Raw genomic sequence first — 26,586 nt, forward strand, 5'->3', positions numbered from 1 at the left:
TTATTTTGTAGGCGTGACTTTATGAATTTAGAACCAAAAGTATTTTTAACTCATTTTTTATGTAGTTATTTAGTAGGTGCTGCTAAAAGTAATTTGAAAGTCATTATCAACAGGTCAAGTGTGCACCCATCATTCTGTTCATCCTACCTGTCTCTGTAACCCTTCACTTGTTTTAATTTAAATCATAAAACACTTGTTCACACAATGCCATAAAATCAAAATAAGGCTATAAAATGAAGTCAGGTAGAATTTGATAACAACAAGTTTAAAATATATGTTAGTTCCAATTCTACGAAAAGGAAGCCTAACACTGTATAAAATCGAATAACTTAGTCATATTAGTTAAAAATAGTTTACAACTACCTGTAAATGTTCTAACTAAATTCAAAGTAATTGTCAATTCCTTGCAAGTTAACCAATTTTGTTCAAAAAGCGTGACTAATTTTGTTTTTATTCTTAAAAATATTTGTTGCATGGGATTGTATACCAAAACCTAACCAAAATGGTTGTTATAACCACAAGACATGTGTACCAACATATCAAAAAATATATATTTACAAGCCGTTAACATAATGTATGTTTATATACCAGCCTTTTGTAATTTGTAGAGATTGAAAATAGAGAATATGATTTTCCAGGGATCGAAAATCATGCCCGCCAATTATTTTCTTGGGTCTTCCTTGGCCAAAACTCCTCCTACATGCAATTTGCCCAAACCTGATACAGCGTTTAAAAATTATATGGACAGACAGCTAGTCGAGTTATGACGATAGGTAATCTTAAAGATGGGTTTAGGACACAAAAGCTATAATACCCTTACAACATTGTTGTCTAGGGTATAACAAGAAAATTATAGTCCATATTATCTGAAGTTCCTCTATATATTTCTATATATTTGACTCCAAAACATTTAGAATTAATCAAATATTTACTTATGGAACCTTGTTATCGAATCATACCATTTTCATTTCATCCATTTCCAACAAAAACAACATAAAAAACAATTTTCTCCATTTTTTATTTCATCCATCCATCAACTACAAATTTCTTAAAGCAAACACATTTCTTAATTAACCCATGCCGCTGGTTTACCCTCTACCCGATAACCATTATAGGCCATATTTGAGGCAGCAGCAGCTATCTCCGATCTGCGACTAGGCTCACCGGCCCAATATGAGGGTGCCACCTCATACGTTTGCATTGGTTTGTTGCTATTCCTAAACGCCGAAATGATTAACAAAAATATGGCCAATTTACCCACCAGCATTGACTTCATCAGCAGCAACTTCAACTTCGTTACCAGAAATGGAACAATGGCCGATTGTATGAGAAATGGTAGAATGAAGAGGGGTAAAATGCGTGTTACCATTTCGTATTTTTTGCCACGACCTATATGAAAAGTAAAACAAGAAAACAAACAAATGGAAGATAATAGTATGCGAAAGATAGAGGCAATTTTGTTAGAATTAGAGAAAATTATAGGCGGGCAAAATTACCTTCTTCACTGCTATCGCTTAGCCAACGACCTGTTACCAACTCTTTAAGACTTTCGCCATCGAGGTTAACCTTAACTATGCTATTGTCTAAATCCAATGACATGTTAAGAGCTGGTCCGATATTATATTCTAGTCCAGAAGCAGAGGGTGGGGGCGAGGGTTTCCTTTCATTTGCAAATATGTGATAGCTGGAATTTATTTCTTTTTCACTTGAATCAGGTTGATCTGTGACCACAGCCAAATCATCATCCTCCTCAGCAGCAATTGTTGTTGTCAAAATATCTGTATCTTCTGCCTCATCAATATCTTCAGCTACATCGAAGCCAATCTCATCATCATCATCTTCCTCACCATCCCCTTCATCTCGTATCGATTCATTTTCTTCTAGTTTTTGTTGTTTATTTTTCATTTTCTCCCTTAAATGCTGTTTGTACTCTGTGAGGGTCTTATTGCCCAGATAGGTACTCTTGTAGTTCTTATAAATACCCATGAATATGCTTCGCAATGGCTTCGATTTCTTTTCCATTTCTTCGGCTGTCATACTGCGACCTTCTGGCGCTGGACTCTCTTCATTTTTCGGTTCACTTAAATCACTTATTTCTTTTAATTTCGTATCCCCATCCAGAGGCAGATGAGGTGGTGATGTGTCATCCACTCGCTTCTGGAGGATACCCTCCTCATCTTCGGCACTTAAACTGGGATCGGTAGAACTTAGTAAGACACAAATAACTAATAAACCGCTTACTACGCTCTTCATCTTGTAAACATAATTTTCTTTTTCTTCCGTTCAAGAACAAAAAGGCCACACTTCAGCGTTCCGCGTGTACACAAAACCGTGAAAAACTCTTTACGACGTGCAATCACTTGAATGTCAACGGGGAAAATGCGTTCGTCTTCATGTTTACCATGGATTTTTATTAACTTGGCTGTAACGGAGCTGCTTGCTCCAGCCACAGCCACAGCGAGTGAGCGAATTGCTGCTGTCACACATTTGTGACCAGCATTGGCTGTTGCAGTTGCAATTTATCTGGTTTAGTTTCTTTGCCGCCGCTCTCATCTCCCCCTTTACGAAGACGCGTTCTTGAATTTCCATTCAACGAAAAGTTTCTTTCACTCCATGGCCATTGAAAGTTATTGCCAGCCGCATGAAATCTTACAACTGGAATACAAAAAGAGTTTTTCCTCCTCAGCTGGCTGGCTGGGCTGCCTAACTTCGTTGAATATTAACTCGTTGGCTCATTGGCATCAGGAGTTAAATGCGGACTTAAATAAGTGGCTTATTTGTGTAAGCTTTTGTTCCAGTTTTAACAATGGCAGCAACCGCACCAGCATTTAGCCTCCCATAGAGTTGCACTTTTGAGTTCATGACTAAATTATTTAAGCAAAAAAGAAAATACATGATAATGAAGCAGAATACGCGTTTTCCATTAATGATCCTGGCATTCTACAATGTCTGACTGACTCAGTTGGAACAGGTTACAATTTTCCTCCAACCACATCATTTTTTCTTTCTTTCCTGTAATAATCGATTTGACTCTCATATTGATGCAAGTTTTTTATTCGAAATTGACAATGGCCAGTTATAAAATCCAAATAATTTAGGTTAAAATGCATCAGTGTTTTGTGGTCAGTTTGGAATACTGAACCTGAATTCAACCTAACAAAAATATGATAAAATTCTATTCAAAACGGATATAATAAAATAAACATTTTGATGCGTTTTCATAATTGGGCCTATTTTCGGAACAGCGCCTATTTAAACCCTCCACTATTAATTTATTATTCCGTTTGCACCATTCACTGGAAAATATTCACATATTTTGGAACAGAATTAAATTCTACTTCCCTACCAGATTGGCTTACCATTTGAGCTTTTTATAATATAAATGTTTATCGTCAAAGAATTGACGATAAACCAGAAGAAGTTGTCCCATAGAACCTTTTAGTGGACCTAACTTTGTAGTGGAGTTAATCGATGGGTCGCATGTGCAAAGTTTGCATCAAAATAGAAACTCTGTCCGTGACAGAAGTCACAGCAACATACAGCATTGCACATACGATGGTTCGGAATTCTTTTGGTGGCTACTCATTGTATCGGCTACATAAATACATACACACTGAGGCTTCGGCTTATTGTTCCACAAAGGGACTTCGGTTTACTGTTCCACATAGAAACTTCGATTTACTGTTCTTAGTTAGATATAGTTTGTACGAGCTCCTAGTCAATATGTACTACTAACCCTTTCCCGATCATCTTTAAATCGTCGTAGCCTACCATTGTGCCGACTCACACCCGACAATTAATATTCCCGACCACAACCTTATCGTTGCCGACTCCCGAAAATCACCATTCCCGATCACCGTTGAATCATCGTTACCGATCGTCGTCTCCGACTCTTGGCAACCATAATTGTCGTAATCTCGATAATCACAAGTATATTAAGCCATCCGAAATCAATTATTTTATCGCATTGTTATATAAACAAACCACTTTTGAAATCAATAAACATCAGATTTAAACCATAAAAGGAGGCACTAGTCTATTTAGTCAAAAAAGTTCTGTTGGTCCTTATGGAGACCTTGGACACGACTGGACTAACCTCAGCTGACGAGAAAACCACGTTACAACTCCACTAGTTGTATACTGGATTTATAAATTTTCAAAATGTCAATAGTGTTGCAGGTTATTCAGGATACCAATTGTATTTTGTTATTGCAAAATAGTCAGTCGTAATACCAGTTGGTTGTTTTTATGAAAATAACTATTTTTAGTGGGTTAAGTATGGCATTGTCCACACAGGGGGTAAGGTAAGGTGTTGTGCAAGACCTTTACGTGACATAGAGGCATCCTTCAGTATTTTTCTACAACGGTACATATGATTTTGAAAAAATGCAATCGCGATGCCTTCAAACACGTTCCTTAGATGGTCACCGGTGATGAATTATGCGTATTGCTCCGAAACAAAAATAGAATAGACTTCCAATATTCCGCTTGAGAAACATAGTATGATTAATTCCATAGAAGGAACAATTTATTGCCTTTTTGGCTGGCCAATATGTGGAATTTATGGTCATACGCCGTACAGTGCTGACTTATCAACATATAGCTTATTCTTATTCCTCAAAAGTCGGATGGGGCTGAGTATATGACCCCCTTCACCACTTTGGATACATACAAGACATGCTAATATATACAATACAATTATATCTATAAAACAGACATATAATCTTTGGAGGACCATTGAAATGGAATCGAGCGAAACTAAATGTGTGATCTACATAGATATTTTAACCAATTAAAAGCCCATACACATACCATTCTGAGCTCTATGAAAGATTGCAATCGGATTGTTTTGTGTAGCATTTGTTTAAAATGTGGAGCTATATGTGAATCTGGACCTAATAGAACAACCATGGCATATACCATTTGGAATACTGCAGCACAGTGCTCTGTCCACAATTTTATCTCGTGTATATCGAACAGGCGTAGGCTCATCGGTGCACCATTTACATAAAAATATCAAAATCCAAACCGATTTTTGCAACTTTTATACACATCACTCTAAACTCACGTCTGCCAAATTTCGTGTAAATCAAATAAACGTAGGCTCTTCGGTGCACCATTTACATAAAATCGGATGGAAATATATATGAAAGTTATATCTAAGTCTGATTCGATTTTAACAAAACTTCGCATACTCCTATCTGAACCTAACTCCGTACACTGCGCAAGATTTTATCTCAATCGGAAGAATATTGGTAGTTTGGTGCACCATTTCCCTATAATCTGAAGAAACTATATATGGGAGTTATCTAAATCTGAACCGAAACTCCACAGACATTAAACTGGACTTAATTCAGTACTATGTGCAATCGGACAAACTTTTGGACTTAGCTAAAATCGGACGAAAATATATATGGGAGCTATATCTAAATCTCAACCGATTTTCTCCAATTTCAATAGGGTTGCTCCTTGCGCCAAATGTAAACGGAAATAGGTCACACATTTAATTTTGAACGATATTATGTCAACGGACCTCCAAAAATTATATATCTTTTCTATTGACATGAAATTGTATACATATAGTCAAAATAATTGGAGATGCATGTTAGAATCATATTTTGGTCAGTCCGACTATTGTACTGACATTACTGATTTTCCTCTATTTTCAACGTATATTCTTGGTGTAGCACTTTCTTCTTTATATTCAAGAAAAAACATTGTTGCAATATTGACAACATAAATTAGAATTTCCTGTTCGTTAATATAACATCTTGAACACTATTTTTTTCTTTAAACAGTTAAATTGAAACGGACCTTGTAAGTGTGACTGTTTAATCAAATACCTGTTTCACAAATGAACTGTTTAACACTAATAATAGGTATTTAGTTAAACTATTCGTTTTGGTTGTTACCACCAAACGAATGAACTTCAATTGATTTTTATTCCGTATTGATTGACCGCCACCCGCCTCGTTTCGAATTGTCATGGTCAACCTTACACAATTCAAACGAACGTGGTTTTGTCACAACATTTCCCTTTTTATAAACATTCAAATCAGTTACAAATCGTTCAGTCAATGAATTTCTACAAAGAAAATACCAGAGCCTACCTCCAACTATATTACACATTGTCCAAAAAAATAATTCTCTAATTAAAAGTGAAAGTATTGATTTACTACAAAGCCTACGTCATAGGTATGTTCGCATGACCCTTTTTTTATGCATGCACATGAAGTTCATCGTTTAATTTTGTCGAAATTAAAAAAAAAAAACTAAATAAATACTTATGACCATATTCGAAATAAAGAAATTATGATGGCTATTTTGATTGGTGACTATTTAAATGAAAAGAAACAAAAACTAAGCTAAGCTACCGAAAAGACAGTAAACCGAAAAAATATATAAGCAACAATATAAGCTTCTTTATAGGGATTAATGTTTGTTGGGAACAGTGGGATAGGGTATTAAAAATTTGCAAATTTTATTCTTTGTATGACCACTTTCCACCATAAGGTGAGGCGTATATTAAATTTGCAATTCCGTTTACAACTCCTCGAAATATTCGTCTAGACCCCATAAAGAATATATATTCTTGATAAAAACAATTGTATTTTTGTTACCAAAAGCTATAAATTTAACTTCTTAGGTTAGCCACCATATGTCAGTATTTGGGGAGTTTGGACACGGGTTTTAACAAAATTGGTTCTAATTTTCTTATCAAAAATCTTTTGGTATAGCCAAACTGTAACACAAAATTTAAGAAATTAGATGATTATGAAGTGTCAAAAAATGATCAATATAAGTCATGTTTCTACATAGCTAACATATAAAGGACACAAGTCTTTTTAAATAGGGCATATGACTGTAATTTGGATGTAAATCACTTATTATCCTAAAACGACTCGAATCCATTTCCAAAAATCAATTTATGTTTTTAACATCAAATAAAATAAATCTATTAGAGAGATAAACAAAATATTTAAGCTACAAACACAGTTTCAGATTTTCTCTTATTGGGTTGCAATACTACTAATTCTATGTTCATATTTCTAATTAGAGTATAATATTAATTCAATTTATTTCTAACAAAATATATTGATCCGTATTTTGAAATAAAAAAGATCAGCATTGTTGTTATTTATTGTTGACCTGACAATTCTTTAATATTATTGATTACAATATTTCCTTTTGGCACTCATTACCCATAGTGCAATAACAACATAACTAATATGATGAATAGCATTAAATGAAAGTGAGTAAAAAAATAACGACCGCAATTTCCAAAACAAACAAACGAAACGTGGACAACATTCAACTTGATTTCGGAACGGATGAACCTCCAAACCAACCAAAAGGAGACAATTTTCATGACGTCAGACCCAGTCACAATTACCCGCACACAACGTAGACCCACAATGTTAAAGCATTGCGTAGCCGTTAATGAAGTCGCCTATAGTAATTTAACGACTGCTTCCGCCGTTACAAAATGAACAACTGTAGAAGTAGACACAGAAGAAGAAGCAGCGGCAGAATAAATAAATACACGTACAAATTTATAAATTTACGATTTTTACACGCTTTTAATGAAATTTATCGTGACCACATATAATGCTATTTTGTGGAGAAATTAATTGATTTTTTTAGGTTCTAATTTTTTATAGTTGCTAATTGCAAAATAACAAACTTATTAGAAAATTTACAGTTGAAGATACAGTTCAATATAATTTTTTATACACTTTTTTATCAATTTTGCCGATTATTATTTTTAACTATATGTCAAAATAACATGGACTGAAATACGATAATCGTACATCCTTACAGTCTGGATGTCACGTTATTTACTTAACAATTTCTCAAGTATAGATACCAAAAATTAGGACGCCATATAATGTAATTCCAAAACAAAGAGTTACTCCAAAAATCTAAATATTTCCCTAAGGTGCAATTAAATGATATATTTAATATGTAAAATAGTTCATCACACAAAAACAAAAGACTTAAGACACAAACATTTATCATATTTAATACAGATAGCCCATAGATGTCTTCTTCGAAATGAAATATTTATTTTAAAATTGTTAATGTGTTATACATAATATAGAATAAAATTTAATACTATTTTGTATAAGTATGAAGTTGTTTTTTAATCTGATATAATACACTGTAGAGTAGGTTGCAAATGTGAATGATAGATGGATATATTTGCCGACAGTCAATCAGCTCACACAATAATAAAATATTATGGTAAACTGAAATATGTTAAAATATAGTTGGAAAATGAAGATTTAAAATCGATCAGAACCGTTATATGACACCTATGGCAAAATGTGGATTTATGTTGAAAATTTCATATAAGGAGTCACCCGAAGGTAAATTGCAGTTTTTACAGTTGTTCATTGACCAAGTTGAAAATGCAAGTCAAGCGCCTAAAATTTTGAATGGTGTTTATGGTTCCGATACTATAAAAGTAGGTCCGTTTAGGAATTTTTGATGTTAAAGATGCACCTCGCACAGGTAAGCCGGCCGTCGAAAATGTCGATAAAATCGGAGAAATGTTCGAATGTGAACGGCGTGTTAGCAGTCGTAACATCGCCCAGAAGCTAAAACTCTACCATAAAACTGTTTAACACCATTTACAATTGACCAGAAGCGGCCAGAATTGGACAACAGGAGGGGTGTCGTATTCCACCAGGTCACACATATACAATGACTCGCCAGAAACTTGGGGAGCTTGATTGGGAAGTTTTAATGCATCCGCCATACAGTCCGGACTTTGCACCAAGCAATTGTCATATTTTTCTTACATTGCAACATTTATTTAATCATAAAAAATTGGTATCTAGGGAGGATTGTGAAAATCGACTACTAGAGTTTTTTGCAAATAGAGAGCAGAACTTCTATGAAAGAGGCATTATGGAGTTACCTTTAAAATGGCAACAAATCATACAACAAAACGGTGCATAAATAAAGTCTTATAGTCCATGTAATAATAATGCCCAACTCATCCAGAACAAAATCAAGTAATAAGTAAAAATTATCAGCCGAAAGATAAATACCCTTAGCCTACGGTTTGCGGATGTCTACGGAATAAAACACAGGAATTATTGTTCGCTTTATATATGGTATATGTTTTTTCAAACAGTTGACCATCTTTAAAGCGGTTCCAGAGGAGGTTACCCTATAGACCCAATCTTAGAATTTAATGTAGGCTTGGAAAAATATTACGATTTGCAAAGTTTAGATCAAACCAGACATTCCATTATCTTGATATTGGATTAACACATTTTCAAGATGTTGAGACCCATATTCAAACTTGATCTATATAAGGTAAAGTTTAGCTAAAATTGGATATTTGGCTTGCTCCATATGAGTTTTAAAAGTTTTCAAAATTTTCTTTGGCTTGGTAAAGATAATGGGTTTTGCAAAGTTTGGTTCAAATCGGATAGTCGGTTCGCATGATATTATAAAATTAATTTTGTTAATAATTGTTTTAATCATCGAACTTGGACTATGTTTGGAAGAAATATTACGATGTGGAACGTTTGTATGAAATCGGTTACTACAGCCATACATACAGCGGGGGGACACCAAATTGTCTGAAACGGATTTGGTTCAAAGCAACATGGGGTCTAAAAGCAATATTTCGATGAGACACATTTTTTACGTATCAAACTGTATATACCCTCATTAGCCATAACGCTGAGAATTTAGAAAATCTGAAATTTCAAATTATTCTCTAACAAAAAATGGCCATATATTGACAAATTTCTGCGAAAATGACTTCATTGGTGAGATCCCGAAATGATAATTTGTATACACTTTGCTACTACAAAAATGTGCCTCATCGAAATATATGTTTCAGATTCCAATTTCCTTTGAAACAAATAGTTTGGAGTCTGACTGGCTGATTTCATTTATTTTTTCTAAACTTAAAATTCATTTTTATATTCGCATGCGTCGTACTGTCTGGAATTGTACTTCCCTTCAGTTGACCCTTAGATTAATATGACATTTTCGAACCAACTACTCACGTAGTATTTGCAACATATTCCGACAAAGTATTGCATCAATAAAATATCATTCTTTGATGTCACCCATATTTTTTCATTGATTTCAAATGGTAACACTGATGACAAAATATATTTACCAAAATAAGAAATGGTCAATCGGAACAAAAAAGAAACAAATCAGACAAACAATGGAATGCAAAAAATATGTATTCCGATATTTCAATTGTGTGCATTCTCATTGAACTTGGTCATGTCAAAGTGAATCTAATTTACGGTACACTTATGGTTCGAACATTTATTGCTTAGTCGCACAAAAGAAATTTCATTTACCATAAAAGAATCTTTGTTTTTGTCATGTTGTTGTTATTGTTAAATGCTATGTTGTGTACTACCGAACAATAACCAAAATCAAAACTGTATGTCTTAAATTTTTGGTCAATTTCAATCTAAGCCAATATTGTTGCTTAGCTGCGGAACATTTGCATGTACTCATGTCCGATTGCCTGCCGCCTGACCATAAACGTTCAATGGACGGAAAGTCGGCGGAGTCGTGCTTATCGTCGTATGGCCATTAGCATTTCTCCCAACGCTGTTAAGGGCGTGCGTGTGTCGTTGTGCTTTCCAGCGATCGACAATAAAAACCAACGCCAATGTCAAATCATCATTCACTTCTTCAGTGTCATCCATTCAATCATCAACAACTCGACCGCAGTTCAGTTTTTGTGGATTACCTCCCCCAATTTCAAAGGATTATCTTCGATTTAACTCGACAATAACAAAAAACTAAAATAAATTAAAAATGGCCGCCCAACAAAAAGTTTTGTGCTCCTTGTTGATTGCTTTCTTCTTCATCAGCGCTGTTATGTGCGACACCATCCCCAGCGATGAGACCACCGAAGGCGATGTTGCTGGTAAGTGCCGCAGCTCATTAAAATTCCATGGGAAATCATTCTAATTATTATTCTACTTCTTGCAGAGGGACGCACCTTTGGCCACCACTTCTTGAAACGCATGAGCTTTGCCGTTGTTCCCGGTGCCTTTGTTGTTGGTGTCATCACCACTTTGTTGGCTGCCTTGACTGTTGTCTCCATGAAGGGTTTGGGTGTCGGTGTCATCTTGTTGGTCTTGGCCATCGGTCAAATGTTGTCTCGTGCCATTCCCACCGTTCAAGCTGCTGCCTACCACGCTCCCGCTCCCGTACCCGTAGTCTACTCTCACAGCCACACCCAACAACCCGTCTGGTTGGAAAAAGAATGGTAAACAATTACTATCGCAACACCCCACCTTATCCCTTTAAAACCCTTACGATCCCCCATTAAGTTTTGGATACCTCGTTTAGACACAGTCCCAAATGTACTTTGAAATTTCACCTCTCACTTCAACCCGTCAGAGAAGGGGTGGTCTTTAGATGGTACATTTGTTGCTGTTGTAAATGTGCACGCTACCAAAAACTAATTTTAAGTTTTAGTTTATTTTAGTTATTTATTTATTAAATTATTTATTTTAATTTATTTAAAAAAAAAACAAAAACCCAAAAAAACACGAATCTTCTGTTGGTAATCCCGAAAACATAACAAAAGAAATGCAATAAAATTCGATATTTATTTATTTTAAAAAAACAAAAAATCATGAAATTCAATTCAGTCTCAAAAATTTCACTTTCCGCAATAGTCATCCATCTCCCCTTCTCCCCCCTTCACCAAAATGTCAACCACATCTAATTTAAATTCAGAACATTCACCTATAAATGTATAATCGTGTCTACGCGCTTCCATTTGCTACGTGAGTAAATTTTTCAAGCACAATTAAATGTCCGACATGATCGGCTGACAGTTTGGTGAATCTTGCACAGACAACAAACCATGAGTTGAACCACCAACACCAATACCATCTGGTCGTGTCGCGGTGATATCTGATAATGGTTAGAATGTGACGTTTCACATGTCCGCGACATTCATAATCATATTAATGACATCGTTAGTTAGTTGGTCGTCTGTGTTGATACTTTTTATGGAATGTCCCATATATTGCCGGTGGAGAGAAGTTATCCTACCAAGAGAAAGTAAATAAAAATTGATTTTTTTAGAAATAAACTACACGAATTATATAGGTCCATAAATGGTGACGTGGTGGATTTTTTGGATTTTTTAAAGAATATTTTTTCAAGCACAATAAAATTCGTGGTTTTTTTAAAGGACTATTAAATGCGTGGATTTTTTAAAAAATATTTTTTAAAAAACTATAAAAGGCGTGAATTTTGTAAAGAATATTTATTCAAGGACTATAAAAGGCGTGGATTTTTTAAAGAATATTTTTTCAAGGACTATAAAAGGCGTGGATTTTTTAAAGAATATTTTTTCAAGGACTATAAAATGCGTGGATTTTTTAAAGAATATTTTTTCAAGGACTATAAAAGGCGTGGATTTTTAAAGAATATTTTTTCAAGGACTATAAAAGGCGTGGATTTTTTAAAGAATATTTTTTCAAGGACTATAAAAGGCGTGGATTTTTTAAAGAATATTTTTTCAAGGGCTATAAAAGTCGTGGATTTTTTAAAGAATATTTTTTCAAGGACTATAAAAGTCGTGGATTTTTTAAAGAATATTTTTTCAAGGACTATAAAAGTCGTGGATTTTTTAAAGAATATTTTCTCAAGGACTATAAAAGGCGTGGATTTTTGAGGCCCATAATCCATAAATTCTTATTGTCATCATTCACCACCTTACATTTTCTTCCTAGTTAATTATTCATTCCATATGTGGGACTGGCCGGCCTGTTACTTTTTCACTCCATAGCAAGAGTTTTCATTCTTGTCTACATCAAGCAATTAATACGACCTATCGGATTTTTTTCCATAAATTATGATGAGTGTTCGATCATAATCTTCATAGAAAGGAGGATATATTCTGAAGGCACTGGAACTGAAGTAATATTATTACTAATGTATTATTATTTACTAATATATTTCAAGTTTTAATGTGGTCCATTCCTCTTCTTGTCAACGTTTCAATGATGGCTCATCGGCGACGACGTCTCAAGCGAACCACTTAATTTAGAAAACGAACTCGTTAATGTTAATAACTTGTCTTAATTGGAAGATGTCGACAGAAAAAGAAGAAGACATACTTGAGATTTTCTAAAACAAGAACGGCGTTCATTAGTGAGAAGCGATGCCGCATAGAATAATTAATTTTCTCCTCAAATGCCAGAGTGACAACTCTCACTAAAAATGCAATGACATGAAAAAACTGTAACACTTTTCCAATCCATATTAAGAAATATTTTTTATGATAGATGGACAAAAGAAAAAACTGTCACATATTTTAGTTAATTTTTTTACAACAATAATCTATTAATTTTATAAATTAAATCCTTTCTGGCATTTAATAGGTATAATACAGTAACATTTGTATTGCGTGAGGAAAATCAATGTAATATATAAGGTAAGAAGTCGTATAGACCAAAGATTTTCTTCAGATCTTCAACAAATGGTTGACCGGACATAACAATAAATTAAATATATTTTTATATACTCCACCATAAGGTTTCGTTTGCAAAATAATTGTCGGATAACCCATGTTGAAAATAAAATAGAATTTTATTCCGATCAGAAAAAGGTTTTTGGATATATTTTCTACGGAAGGCATTCCGAATGCCTGGCGTTTTCCAAACCGAAGTGGTCGAAATTGGAATTGCGGGTGTAAATCTCTGAACAGTATACCTCTTGTTTCGAAACGATTCACGGACAAAACTACTTAAACAACTAAGGGACCGATCGTCTTCATGAACCTTACTGAAATCCTATCCCGCTCCTCCAAATCAGAAGGTCTGAATCTTATGCCGCGTTCCCCAGATCGAATGAAGGGAGAATGACGATTCTGTGTCTACCTACCTTTCAGTAGCATCAGCAAAGTCTACTCAATTGCAACATCCACTCCAACTCGGTCACTCCAGGCCTGCACAATCTGCATAGATTGCACACCACAATTTTTGAGTTCAATACGACTATCACCTTCAATAGCTCCCACCTCTTCTATAGGAAGAAAAAGACCTCCAGCTTTTCTATAGGACGTAGAAAACCTATAGCTCATTAGGTTCCATATACGTAGACCACATGTATAATATAACCCTGTGGGCAACCATGCTGCACATCCCTTCCTACCTCAAAAATAACCCAAAGAACTACACCCGATTTCTGATAACTTTGTGATCACGCTATCGCATAAAAGGAATTGAAATGCTCCTATGAAATCCACATATATACCAAGAATATATGTGAAATTTGACCCGCTCAGGCTATATTGCACATGCCGCTACAAGGACGTGCCACCATAATTCTCTCCAGCACTTTTCCAAAAACTGGAAGACTATATAGCTCGTCTTTGTGCGTTTTAAGAGCTGCAAGGAATTCGGATTTACACTGCTATAAGAAGCCTAACTTGCTGCCGCATTGTGGTTAGCTCGCGGGTTCACCATTTGACCTTACATGGTTTAGCCTGACGGCGTCTATCAAAAATTTACAACTTACTGACCTGGTCATCTATGGTCAATACCCTAAAGTCCTCTGCTTTAGAGCTGTCCCATTTGCAACCGTCTCGTCTATGACACCCACTTCGGAGGACCATCAAAGGTTTACAGATCCGAGGGCTTATTTAATATCTCGACGCCCCTCGCTAACACCCATTCAATAAGCGATTCTCCTGACCAGATGCGATTCCGATGACCAGATGTTGACCTGGTCATCTTGGAAAACCACAGCGAGGAGATTTCGTTTAGACTTAGGATTAGCGGACAACTACTCTCAAGGAGTAGTACCGTATCCATATACCTTAAATATGGCTCCAACGCGAACTGAATTGGCTGTATTTGCTAGCCAGCAACATTTTTCCTCCCGCCCATTTAACGGACACACACACCCCCGGATGGCTTCTTCTAACAGTACAGTCGACCTTCACTGTCAACAACATAGCCACGCCCATCGTCCGTAAAGACCCGTTCCTCCTTCACCGTCACCTCTATCCACGTTGCATGACATCGTTCGAAAATGTTTCCTTATACGTATTTCCTTTAGTCATATAACGTTCTATTTGTCTCCTGAAGATATGAGACATTATTGAATATACTTCTAACGGTCCTCAATGTATAGAATACATTGCACTGTTCTTTTATCCAAACTTGTTTCCTTTCTCTTAACCTATATGAACAAATAACAATTTTAATATTTCGCAATAGATAATACAAAATATTGTTTGAATTGTGTTTGTACTTAGAAATCTAAAGCCCATGTCCATAAATATTCCCCTTAAATACCATTCATAAATATAAAACACAACTAACTAATTTTCCACAGAACAAATATTGAAACGATTTAACGAAACGATTTATGATATCGAATCAAATCACAAATCATTTGCGCGTTCACCTGTTGCTATTTTTTCGATATTAACTTTATTGATTCTGATTGAAATAACAGCAACAATATCGTAACACTAAAAAAATCAATCAAATTACAAATCAAAATATTATTACGATCGATCAAAATAGGAGAATAGAATTCTGAGGCGGGAAAACAATAAAGCAACAAGATTACCAATTTAAACTAGAACAATCTCAGGCATATATAACTATGAAAATATCTACATATGTTGTTGTTTTTTTAAATAATCAACCTGCTACAGATGTACAGACCAGATGTTAGGAAGCTACTTTAGATGCAGGTTACATTAAACGCTCACTCTCACAGACAACTGGACGACGATGACGACCGCGACATCTTTATTTGGCCCACTGGCCGAAAACTGTAACTGGGTCAGCAATGTTGTTTGGTTTGCTCCTTCCATTGCTGTTGTTGTTGTGGCTACAGCCAACCACAATGCCATGTAACTCCGGCATAGTCGTCTGATGTGGTCCGTCGTGGTGGTATGGCATTGAGATCATCTGCCTCCATTTTACCACAAAAAAAAACAGCAACATGATTGAGGAATGAAAATCTAAAAGCAAGGAAAACCAGTTAAAAGAAAAACAGGCAAACAACATCTATTTTCGGTGGCATCATTCAGAAGAAAATGGAAAATAGAAAGACAATCTACACACTTCAATACACACGGACACACATGCAATTTAATTGATAATTCTTGATAGGAGGAAAACAAGTAATATATGAAAAGAAAACGAATATGAAGCCAGATCGACTTAAATATACGCTATGTTAAAAAGATTGCACACAAAAACCATAATATGGAATATCTTAAATTGTTTGGGCGCCATTGTATATTCAAACACAAAAATTGTACACAGTGTGTCCATAAGTATAATAAGTTCGATACTGGCATATTGGGAACTTATTGGCTGCCCGGAAGTAGTCAATAGACTACTAAAAAGAAAATACATAACATACAAAGACCTGCTACGCAATGGGCGTGTCCGGATTCATATGTATACTTAGTAAAGGTTTTGATCGTTGACCTTACTTGATTACATAGCTTGCTTGTGACAGAACATTTGTTCCATAAGCCGATTTTAAAAAAAGTTCCAGGCGCGTTGGTCTTGTGCGCAGCATTTCCAATTTGAAAGACTTTGGCAGGTCCGAGATGTTATCTTCCACTTGATCTTCCATCGAATTCGTGGCCTTCCCCTTCTACGTAATCCAACAGTTGGCTCGCTTTTATATGCCTTTTGAGTTGGGGCATCCTCATTTATTCTCAGAACATCACCTAGCCACCGTAGTCGCTGCAGCTCGATGCGTCTAACTACGTCGATGTCCATGCATGGTTCATTCGACGGTAACTATCGCCGTCGAATGGTTTATTCGAAGGTAACTATCGCCGTCGAATGAAGCATGAGCCGATCTATTGACCTATGTCGTAGATCGACCCATAGATCATTCGGAGAATTTTTCTCTCAAACACTTCAAGAGCTTCCTCATCTGCTTCCGATGCTTTTTGTCTTGTATAGTGTAAGTTTGTTCTGGCGAGAGGTGGCCTTGCTTTTGTGTTGCTTACTTAGATCATAGTAGCATCTGTTAACCAACACAACTCTTCTTCGGATTTCAAAGCTGATGTCATTAGTTTTGCTTATGGGGGTACCGAGGTATATAAAATCATTCACTACCTCGAAGCTTTAGTTCTCATGTTCCAGAGTTGGTCCAAGTCTACGGGGCGTCTTGCGCATTGATACCATCAGCTTGGTCTACTCGACATTTACTGCCAGACCCACTTTGGCAGACTCCTTCTCAATTCGTTCAAAGCTGTTACCGTTCACAATGTTCGACCCATTATGTCGATGTCATCGACGTAGGTGAGTAACATATGCTGTTTGGTGCACATATTGTCATTTCTGTTCACATTTGCATCTCTTATGACCTTTTCCAGCAGGATGTTAAACAGGTCACATCACAAACTGTCACCTTCTTTGAATCCTCGTTCGGTATTCAAGTGCTCCGACAGATCCTTTCCGACTTGAATTGCTTACTTTGTGCCAGCTAAATTTATTCTGCATAGCCGTATTTATTTTGCAGGAATGACAAACAAAGACATGTCTTTAAATACCTCTGGGTGGATTGCGGCTTTATAGTCGATGAAATGTTTGAATGTGTCGATGAAGTTTTCCTGGGTATTTTCCAGGATTCTTCGCAGTGTGAAAATCTGATCTATAGTTGATTTTCCACATCCATTCCTCTGGCCAAATTGAACCAATCAGTAGGTGCATGCTCCTGATCAGCGTCTGACCAACAGTATTGAATAGTTCGACTGCATCAACTGCTGCTTTATTATTCTTCAGCTGAAGGAAAATGTTTCTTCCAGATCATAAACACGCTGTATTTGTTACCAGGTTTCCTTCTTCATCCCTTCAGGAGGATGGGCCCGCACCAAAGCCGTCGATTTGGTGTTTTACTTATTGGTAAAATTTCCGGACTTCAATCTGACTCATGTATATCTCGTTTTGATCACGATATTCCTGTAATTTATTTGAAAATACGTTTCTCCTCTCTCCTTTTCCCTCGATAATTCTCTCTCGCATTGCGTGTTGCTACTGTTTACATGGTTCTGATTGGCTTTTAAATGGCAAATACCAAGCTTATGTTGGTCCCTCTTTCATCTCAATTGTGGGCACTGATCTTCCCGCGGTGTCACCTGGGGTAGCAACTTTCATAATGAGCTGATATGGGTTGAGGCGTCGGGTTAGTTGCCCAAGCTCGGAAAAAGCAACGAAAAAGAAAATCAAACCACAAAAAATACAATTTTTTAATTGACCTCAAATCGAAATAAATATTTCGATTAGTGTAGGGTATAACTAAATTTGTCATATTACCAACTTAATAATAAAGTCATTGTTCGCATTCATAGTGATTCCAAGGTAGCATCGAAGCATCTAACACAGAAACTAGTCTTGGTTTCTTTCGCACAGAAAAGAAAGTTAATCCAGTTGCAAACAGAATTGAGAAAAATTGATGCAACACAATCGTTTTACGTTTAGTAGCCATCAGCAACTCCGAGTGTGCCGAACGCCACAACAATCAGGCGGAAAGCAAGAATCGCTTAGTTTGCATTTAATAAGGATTATTCTAAAGAATAAAAAAAATCCAAAATAAACAATTGAAATTTACCTCGATCGTAATGCGAGGAACTTATGTGGAACTTGTTTTTCTTATAGCTGCAATTATAGCAGCTATACTTATCGGGCCCTCAAACCAATTCGAAGAAAGCAAACAGCAGCCGCAGTCAATACAACAACCATCCACGATCGTCAAAAACCACAGCGACACTTATGAAGTGGAAGAAGTCGCAAACGGAAGCAACACTAACGCCTCCAGCAGCGAAAGTAGAAACTATTTCCGCACACCCTCAACATCCGGCAGCACAATGACCGTAAAACAATTTCGTAGCTCTATTCCAATGCGTATTTATGAATGTTTACGAGATTTCAGTACCTTACGTTGTACGAAATTGTTTGTTCTACAAAAATTGGAAGAACGTAAGAACTGGACAAATACAGGAAATCTGACTAAAGATTTCCTACAGCAATTCTTTGGCGAAGAGGAGAAAATGGGTAGTTTGATATCAGAGAAATTTCGCAAACTTAGCGATAAGGAATTGAACAAAAAGTTAGTGGTCAGTTTACAAAGATTCTTTAAAAATCGTGATATTAAATTGCAATTCTTGCCCGGTTTGATGGTGAAAGTAGTACCAAGTAAAGATAACAAAATGAAATTGAGTTTTAAGAAAAGTAGGTGCAGATTTTTTGTAAACATTTTCATTTTATCCAAAATTATTGGTTTTTGTACTTTCTCCTAGAAAACAAACACAAATATGAAGGTCGAGCCCAGGACACCTCCTTACTAGTGGGCGCTCTAAAAGATCAAAATCTATTGGATAGCAGTTTGGAGGGTCACGGCAATCTCAGTTTGGAAGATGAGGAGGGAGATGGCAAATCGAAACATAAAGTTCACAAAAAGAAAATCAAAAAGGACAAAACTTCATATAAGACCACAATTCTACAAATGGCGGTACCAGTTATGGTAGGTTTAAATGTGTATGTGATATATTTTGGTTTGTCTTAATGTTCCCACTTTCAGATGATGCCGGCCATCCTTATGGGGACCTTTTTACCTTTCATCCTGCCCGTCTTGAAAATGGCCACTCTCACCACCATGATCATGAATAATACCGCCTTTATGGCCGCCTTAATTTATGCCGCCCGCACTCATGTCAATGCTCAACAGGAACAACCCATCAGCTATAATTATGGCTCTCATCCAATTGGTTATCACTGAATTTTAAAAAAATATTTTTTTGTTGAAAAAAAGTTTGTAAAAAATATAACTTTGATTTTTGTAGAATTTTCTCTTTCAGTTGATGTTTAACAGTCAAAAAAACTCTTCTATAATTTCATATTTAGTTGTACTTCAAAATCTCACGCTTGACCAACTCTAAAAGAAGTGCGCATATGTTTTTTCGAGAAAACAGTAATTTTCAGGAAATGTGACAACTCAGGGAAACCACTTATATACTGTAGGATAGTGGAGATTCTAAGCTATTAATATCCATTTGAATTATTTATTTATCATAACACATTGAAAAGTTATAACGAATCAAAGATCCCGCCGACAAAAATTTCCATGTTGCTGCATATGAAACATGGCATAACTATACACTATACAAAGTGCATGAGACACCATATGTTTCCATTTTTTTTTCATAAATTTGCCTTGACAACATTCAGCTTTCAAAATGTAAACGAAAATGGGCTTAAGTCCAGATTACAAAGAGTATAACTCTTTGTGACATAGTGACAAATCTAGGAGAAATTATGAGATAAAAATATCCGTTTGATTTGTATCCATTCGAATTATTTCTGTATCATTACGCATTCAAAAGTAACCAAGAGCACTGGCAAACACTTGTCGTCAGCGGCATCTGTAGTATGATTAGATTAAAAAAAAATTATGCCGCTTTTTTCTTTTCGTATAACTTTTGCCCCAACAATAAGTTAAGTTTTTTTTAATTTAAGAATATAAAATGTAGTATTAAAGTTTTCTATAGTTTCCCTTGGTAATAAGATTGTTTGCTGGTCATAGTGAACTCTTTCGTACTCTTCGTATGACAACATTATTTTTGGAAAAGATTTTCTGTTCAAAAATTATACGCTTGGTTTGACTTAAGGAAACAACCCTTATTGACTTCGCTCAAAAATTAACAAAATGGCGGACCTTAGAAAAAATATTTTTGGAAAGTCGCCTATTTTGTACCACAAACCAAGTTAAAAAAATAAGGATGATCTTGGCCGATTGGATTTATCCTAATTCATACGATAGCTATACACCAGCCATTTGCAAAAACGCTGTTTGGAGAAAAATGCGTTTAAAGTTTGAGAAGAGAATTACAGAATGGCAACACGAATCTTTTTTCAACTACCATTTTCGAAAATTCGAATCCGAATCTCGCATTCTTTCAGAATAAGGCAAGAATGTGAAAGCGAAAAAATTTTCACAAACGAGATCTCTCCCTGCCGAATAATGCTGTATAACATACTCGCGTCTAAAAGTATGCTTTGAATTACAATTTTCTTTAATGAAAACTTGATTTAGAGTGCTCAGGGCAAGACTGGCAACAGCGTGCGGATAGTGCCATCTATTGAAAATCGCACCTGGAAAATTGCACGGACTGAAAAATCCCGGAATTTATATCTGTTTTCAGTAAGTATAATAGGGTGTTGTAATCAGGAGGATGTGGGAACTGGAGAAAATAAATGTGGTAAAATTTCGAAATATTGGTTCTAAATCTCACTTTTGTTTGGTCCACATCCGTTTCAGACAATTTGGTGTTGATATACAAATGTCCGTCAATCCGTCTGTCCGGTTGCTTGGTGCACACGATAACTCTCGAAGGGAGTAACCAATTGCAGAATCACTTTTCATTTTTTGGTCATTATTACATTGTATAATTTTTAAATGGCAAAGATTTATCTGCATTTTATCGGATTACAATACTGAAATAAAATCCCCCACATTCCTTCTACTGATTCTTACGGAAATCAACACGTACATGTGAATGAATTAATAAGTACTCTAACAAGTTGAGATTCCTGACCTACCTCAACACACAAAAACCGAAATAAGTTGCTAATTATTTGAATCAATAATATACAAACCTGTCCCGCAAGGTGTATGAGTCGGCAAACGAATTTTATAAAAAGAATAAAATATTTTGTTTATTTATTAGACTGTCATATCTATTTTGTAATAACTTTTTTAGAGTCAATGTTAAATTCTAAGTGAATATACTTTTTGTGACAGTCCCTCCGCGACAGTATTTAATTGTAGTTCTGCCACAATTTAGATGTTGCATAAAACCATATCTACATTTGTTATTTTGAACATTTCAAGAATGTACTTACCATATCCTTTCAATACATTTATAAAATATATCTAAATTATTCGTTATAATGTAATAGGCTTGACTACTAACGTGATTATAATACACCAATTTTACAGATAAAGGAATATCTGATTAGATAAAACAATTTCTATAAAGGATATATTATGTATATACAAATACCGTTAAACTGGAGGGGTTTGTTACTAAGGGTGTTACATTATCCGCATAACAAGCTATTTGCTTGTTAATAAAACTACATGATCTATTTTTTAAACTTTTCAAAAGTATATTTAATATGTATTTCATTTTTGTTTTTAGTTTTATTTTATTTGTTTAAAAATATATATTTTATATGTATTTATTTATGTATATATAGTATGAATGAATGTGTATGTAAATGTGTGTGCTTATTTCAATGGTTGGTTATGATTAATTTATTTTGATCAGTTGATTCTTTTTTAGTTCATGGTGTTGTGGTTTGTTGTCGATTTTTTGTTTTCATTTAAATTTTGAATTATTTGTTTGGTATTTATTTCAATACTTTTCTTTTTTCGAATTCATGAATATTTTTTTTCTTTTATTTTCTCTTTTGTTTTGGTATTGTATTTTTATAATTTTTTTAGGAAACAAATTACACAAAGTTAGGGCATTATAATAAATTCGTAACATAACACACATTCAAATGAAATTGAATAAAAAAAGTACAAATATTTTTGTTATTGTTTTTTTTTTCATTTTTTTAATCAATGAAGAGTACTCAAGAAAAAAGAAACACTTAACACTTCTTGATTTGTTTTGATATATGTTTTTTATTTATTTAAAAGTGTTGTTTCGCTTTTTATTTGTTTTAATATCCAAAAATATATGTATGTATATTTTATTCATTCAAATTTGTCATCTATTTTTTTTGTCGTTTTATAATTACTGCTTTGTTAATTATTAAAAATAATAAAAGAAACAATGGTTTGATGACACATATTGGCATCTGAATGAATGACTGAGCGATCATTTATTTGTTTTTTAAATTGATTTCAATGTCGATGATAATTTTTTTTTTTTAATTCAATGAGAATGCTACTGGGGCCAGGAGTGTGACGAACACGTGGTTAAAATGAAATTATTTATTCGTATTGTGGTTTACCCATATATACTTCTGAGCAATGTATAATATAATAAATCACATTGTATAAAAAATGATTACCATTTCCATAGATTTGTTTAAAGGTAGAAAAAGAACCACTTCTCTGAGACGACCTCCTCGTTTCCTATTGGTATTTTCCTAGAAAATGCATATTCGACTTATTTTTCTGGAAGACCTACTGCGCTTCGTCTTATAGAAAGATGTTATTCTATAGACAACAGATCTTATATAGGTCTAAAATAGAAAAAGGAAGACTGGAAGCTCCTAGAGACTAAGAGAAGTCTAATAGGAACTTTTTAGAGGTGGAAGAACTCTTAACTCACACAAGTGACTCTTCAGAGATTTTCTATAGAAAGAATACCCTTTTGAGTTATTATATAAGTAGAAGACCTTCGAGAGGTCTTATTTTTTTAAGAAGAACTATCTAGGTTCTAAGTGAGGAGAATATTTTTCAAAGTCTACATGGTTTCCTACTCATTTTCCTGAATGTTTAAAAATATGTTTTAATAACTATTTGAAAATACCTTCTAACGTGGATTTAAAAAAAAACTGTGAATAAGTCTTGTATCCACAAAGAACCCAAAATGCTATACAAAAGCCCATATGTTTGTAAATAAGATAAGGCGGGATCAAAAAATGTGCCTATATTGATTGCGTAAAATGGGGCGTCAAAACTTATTCATTTGGCTTGTAACAGAACTTTTTTCCATAAGCTGAGCTTTATGAGCGCGTCATTGTTTTGCACAGCTCATCCAATATGAAAGACCATGTTCCGAGATGTTGTATTCCACTTGATCTTTCCATCGAATTCGTGACGTTTCTCTTCCTGATCAGCATCTGACCATCGATCTTGAATAGTTCGGCTGGAAATCCATCGGCAACTGATGCTTTATTGTTCTTCAGTCGATTAAGTGTTATTCTGACATCTTGGCAAGGTGGTATCCAATCTATACCGTCATATCTAATTGGTTCTGGGGTATCTTCTTCACCGTTACTAGTTGATACCAGAAGTTTTTCAAAATACTCCTTCCAGATCTTCAACACGCTGTCTGTATCTGTCACAAGGTTTCCTTCTTCATCCCTACAGGTTGGTAAAATTTTCGGACTTCATTCTGATTCCTATACATCTCAATATCTTTTGAAAATACGTTTCTTCCCCCTAATTTTCTTCCGATAACTCTCCATCGTATTACGTGTTGCTACTGTCTGCATGCTTGCCCTATACGCTGCGTTTTTCACATCAGTAGAATTACGATACTCCTGATCGTGCAATGGGTTTCTTGATGGTGGTCATTAGTACCCAATTGTTGCTTTTGCTTCAGTTTGTAGGGAGTGGTCAATTCTTTGCTATTGTGCTTCTAAATTATTATGGGGACAAGGTATGCTTTCGTCAAGCAGGTGGGTAAGTTGAGCGGAGTAAGCTTCTGCTATCTGTTGTCTTTTTTCGGTGTTGTGTTAGATCACACCTTGGATGCTACATTAATACGTATTAATGGTCCGAATCAATATTCGCTCCTCGGATCGATCGAACGTCTAAAACACTGGATGAATGCCTTTTTTAATACAGTAGAACAGATTCTTTGTTCTGCTTAAAACCCTTTGAAATAAATGGGACGTTTCCGTTATGTGGGGACTATAACAAACCGCGGACCGAAATATCTGGGTTTCAATACCAAACATCCTAGAATCAGCATGTGACAGACAGATGGACATGTCCACATCGACATATATGTAAATCCTGATCAAGAATATATCACGTATTCAATACAAAGCATCCTCGAATTAGTCTTCTTTGGTAGAATTTATTTTGTTCTTCTACAAATAGGAGACCTGTTTGTCTTCAAAGTCTATTTTCCCTTAGGCCCTAGTACAAAAGGAGTTGTCATAATCCAATTAATCATAATCTTTTTTTTTTTAATTCACATTTAACTTTTTAACACGGTTTAATATAATTTGCTTTTTTAAATTGGTACAATATTTTATCCCTTCCTTTTACATTTAAGCCGCTTCATAATGATGAAATGTATATTTAATTGTGAAATGTACAGCCTTATTCTGGATGTCAATTCCATGTGAATTTACTCGCTCTTTCCCTTCGCCTTATTCTGAACAACATTTTTGTGTGAATTTTTTCGCATTCTCGCTTTCGCCTTATTCTGAATGAAGTTCGAAAGCGAAAAAATCCGCTTTGGGGAAAAATTAGGTATTCTGGATTACAGGGAGTAGGAGAATGAGATGAAATTTTGTGCGATTTTTTTCGCTAATAAATTCAAAGTGAGTTGACTACAAAAACATAAGTAATAAATATTTTTATGAAAAATATTAACACAATACTTATTCTATGACGATTTAGAATATTATAAATGATAGTAAGCAAATATTTATCTGGAAAACAGCAAATAAAATGCATTTGGAAATCCTATTGATAATGATACATGCTGAACCAAATATTGCCAAGGTAATAATGAATATTTAAGTCGAGTTTGATGCATTTTGGAGGCGAAAAACAGACATTTTGGGTGAGGATCTGTATCTCAGGAAAAAAAATATAGAAAACCCAAATTTGCATAATGAGCCGCTTAACAGTGAAAAACTTAAATAAAAATTATGAAAAAAAAAAAATACAAAAAATATTTTTTTTTTTTCAAAATTATCGTTTGTATTATTTGAAGGAAGAAATAAAGGAGTAGGAACATAACAGGCCACTTTAAGAATTTGGAGAGATAAAATGTCGAAATTAAATAAAAAGCACACAATTATGTGCCTGTGTTTTTCCCATCATAAAAAAATGTTCTTTTATTTGTAATCTATTGTAGTTGTTGTACCAAAATGCATCAAAACAATGAACAGCTGTTTCACATGTCATATTGTAGGTTGCCATATTTAATTAATTTTCTTTTAATTACAAAGCATTTATAAAGCGGATTCTTGATATTTCACATTTATATTGTTATAAAGTTTAAACCACAATAACAAGTAAAAATTTTTAATTAAATAATCAATAAATAAAATATTGAAAAATATTACACAATTAAATTACAATGGGGCAACACACATTACAACTTAAATTACAAAATGGCAACACACATTGCAACTTAAATTACAATATGGCAACACGAATCTTTTTTTCAACCACCATTTTCGAAAACTCGAATCCGCATCTCGCATTTTTTGCGTCTCCCTATTCATTCAGAATAAGGCGAGAATGTGAAAGCGAAAATTTTTGTATATGCGAGATATCTCCCAGCCAAGGTATATTTAATAAGGTAGCCGCATCGGCCCAGCTGTTGGACAAATAAATGTCAAAAATGTTGTTGTAATGTTGAACCAAAAAATTAAAAAACAAAATTATGAATGAAAATCTCCGAATTTCGAAGAGCTTTATTGGCAATACTTTTATTAACATTTTCTACAAGAATTTGTGTAAAAAAATCTTGCCAATCTGTTTGTTTTCGCAAAATATTTTTGACATATCAAAATACAACAACCGATGTTTGTTGTAGAAATTCGCCGATGCGGCTACCTTGTATATCTACCTTGCTCCCAGCGAATATCCAGA

At 34.7% G+C, this 26,586-nt stretch overlaps 3 protein-coding genes across 3 annotated transcripts; 2 read left to right on the top strand and 1 right to left on the bottom strand.

Moving 5' to 3' along the window:
- Positions 1 to 1,051: 1,051 nt before the first annotated feature.
- LOC133335555 (uncharacterized) lies at positions 1,052 to 2,253 on the bottom strand. The gene is made up of 2 exons (XM_061543865.1): positions 1,497 to 2,253; positions 1,052 to 1,389 (listed from the first exon to the last, which is right to left on the bottom strand). Exons 1-2 carry the CDS (start codon positions 2,251 to 2,253, stop codon positions 1,067 to 1,069), a joined length of 1,080 nt encoding a protein of 359 aa, XP_061399849.1. The 3' UTR covers positions 1,052 to 1,066.
- An 8,499-nt stretch (positions 2,254 to 10,752) lies between these two features.
- On the top strand, positions 10,753 to 11,274 carry LOC133335574 (protein apnoia). The gene is made up of 2 exons (XM_061543882.1): positions 10,753 to 10,921; positions 10,987 to 11,274. Exons 1-2 carry the CDS (start codon positions 10,810 to 10,812, stop codon positions 11,268 to 11,270), a joined length of 396 nt encoding a protein of 131 aa, XP_061399866.1. The 5' UTR covers positions 10,753 to 10,809; the 3' UTR covers positions 11,271 to 11,274.
- A 7,351-nt stretch (positions 11,275 to 18,625) lies between these two features.
- LOC133335556 (uncharacterized) lies at positions 18,626 to 19,785 on the top strand. The gene is made up of 3 exons (XM_061543866.1): positions 18,626 to 19,235; positions 19,304 to 19,527; positions 19,585 to 19,785. The coding sequence occupies exons 1-3, from the start codon at positions 18,626 to 18,628 to the stop codon at positions 19,780 to 19,782; spliced, it is 1,032 nt and encodes a 343-aa protein (XP_061399850.1). The 3' UTR covers positions 19,783 to 19,785.
- Positions 19,786 to 26,586: the final 6,801 nt, after the last annotated feature.

The sequence above is a fragment of the Musca vetustissima genome, unplaced genomic scaffold, assembly GCF_032173495.1.
Source record: "Musca vetustissima isolate MV318-11 ecotype Yass unplaced genomic scaffold, APGP_CSIRO_Mvet_v1 utg15158, whole genome shotgun sequence".
NCBI classification, from domain to species: Eukaryota; Metazoa; Arthropoda; class Insecta; order Diptera; family Muscidae; genus Musca; species Musca vetustissima.

What these genes read in the sequence shown, in the direction of transcription:
- LOC133335574 (XM_061543882.1), top strand. Translation starts at nt 10,810, where the DNA reads ATGGCCGCCCAACAAAAAGTTTTGTGCTCCTTGTTGATTGCTTTCTTC. An exon ending in CACCGAAGGCGATGTTGCTG is followed by an intron (nt 10,922 to 10,986) that starts GTAAGTGCCGCA and finishes TACTTCTTGCAG; the next exon opens with AGGGACGCACCTTTGGCCAC.
- LOC133335555 (XM_061543865.1), bottom strand. Translation starts at nt 2,253, where the DNA reads ATGAAGAGCGTAGTAAGCGGTTTATTAGTTATTTGTGTCTTACTAAGT. An exon ending in AAGCGATAGCAGTGAAGAAG is followed by an intron (nt 1,390 to 1,496) that starts GTAATTTTGCCC and finishes CTTTTCATATAG; the next exon opens with GTCGTGGCAAAAAATACGAA.
- LOC133335556 (XM_061543866.1), top strand. Translation starts at nt 18,626, where the DNA reads ATGCGAGGAACTTATGTGGAACTTGTTTTTCTTATAGCTGCAATTATA. An exon ending in GAAATTGAGTTTTAAGAAAA is followed by an intron (nt 19,236 to 19,303) that starts GTAGGTGCAGAT and finishes ACTTTCTCCTAG; the next exon opens with AAAACAAACACAAATATGAA. An exon ending in AAATGGCGGTACCAGTTATG is followed by an intron (nt 19,528 to 19,584) that starts GTAGGTTTAAAT and finishes TCCCACTTTCAG; the next exon opens with ATGATGCCGGCCATCCTTAT.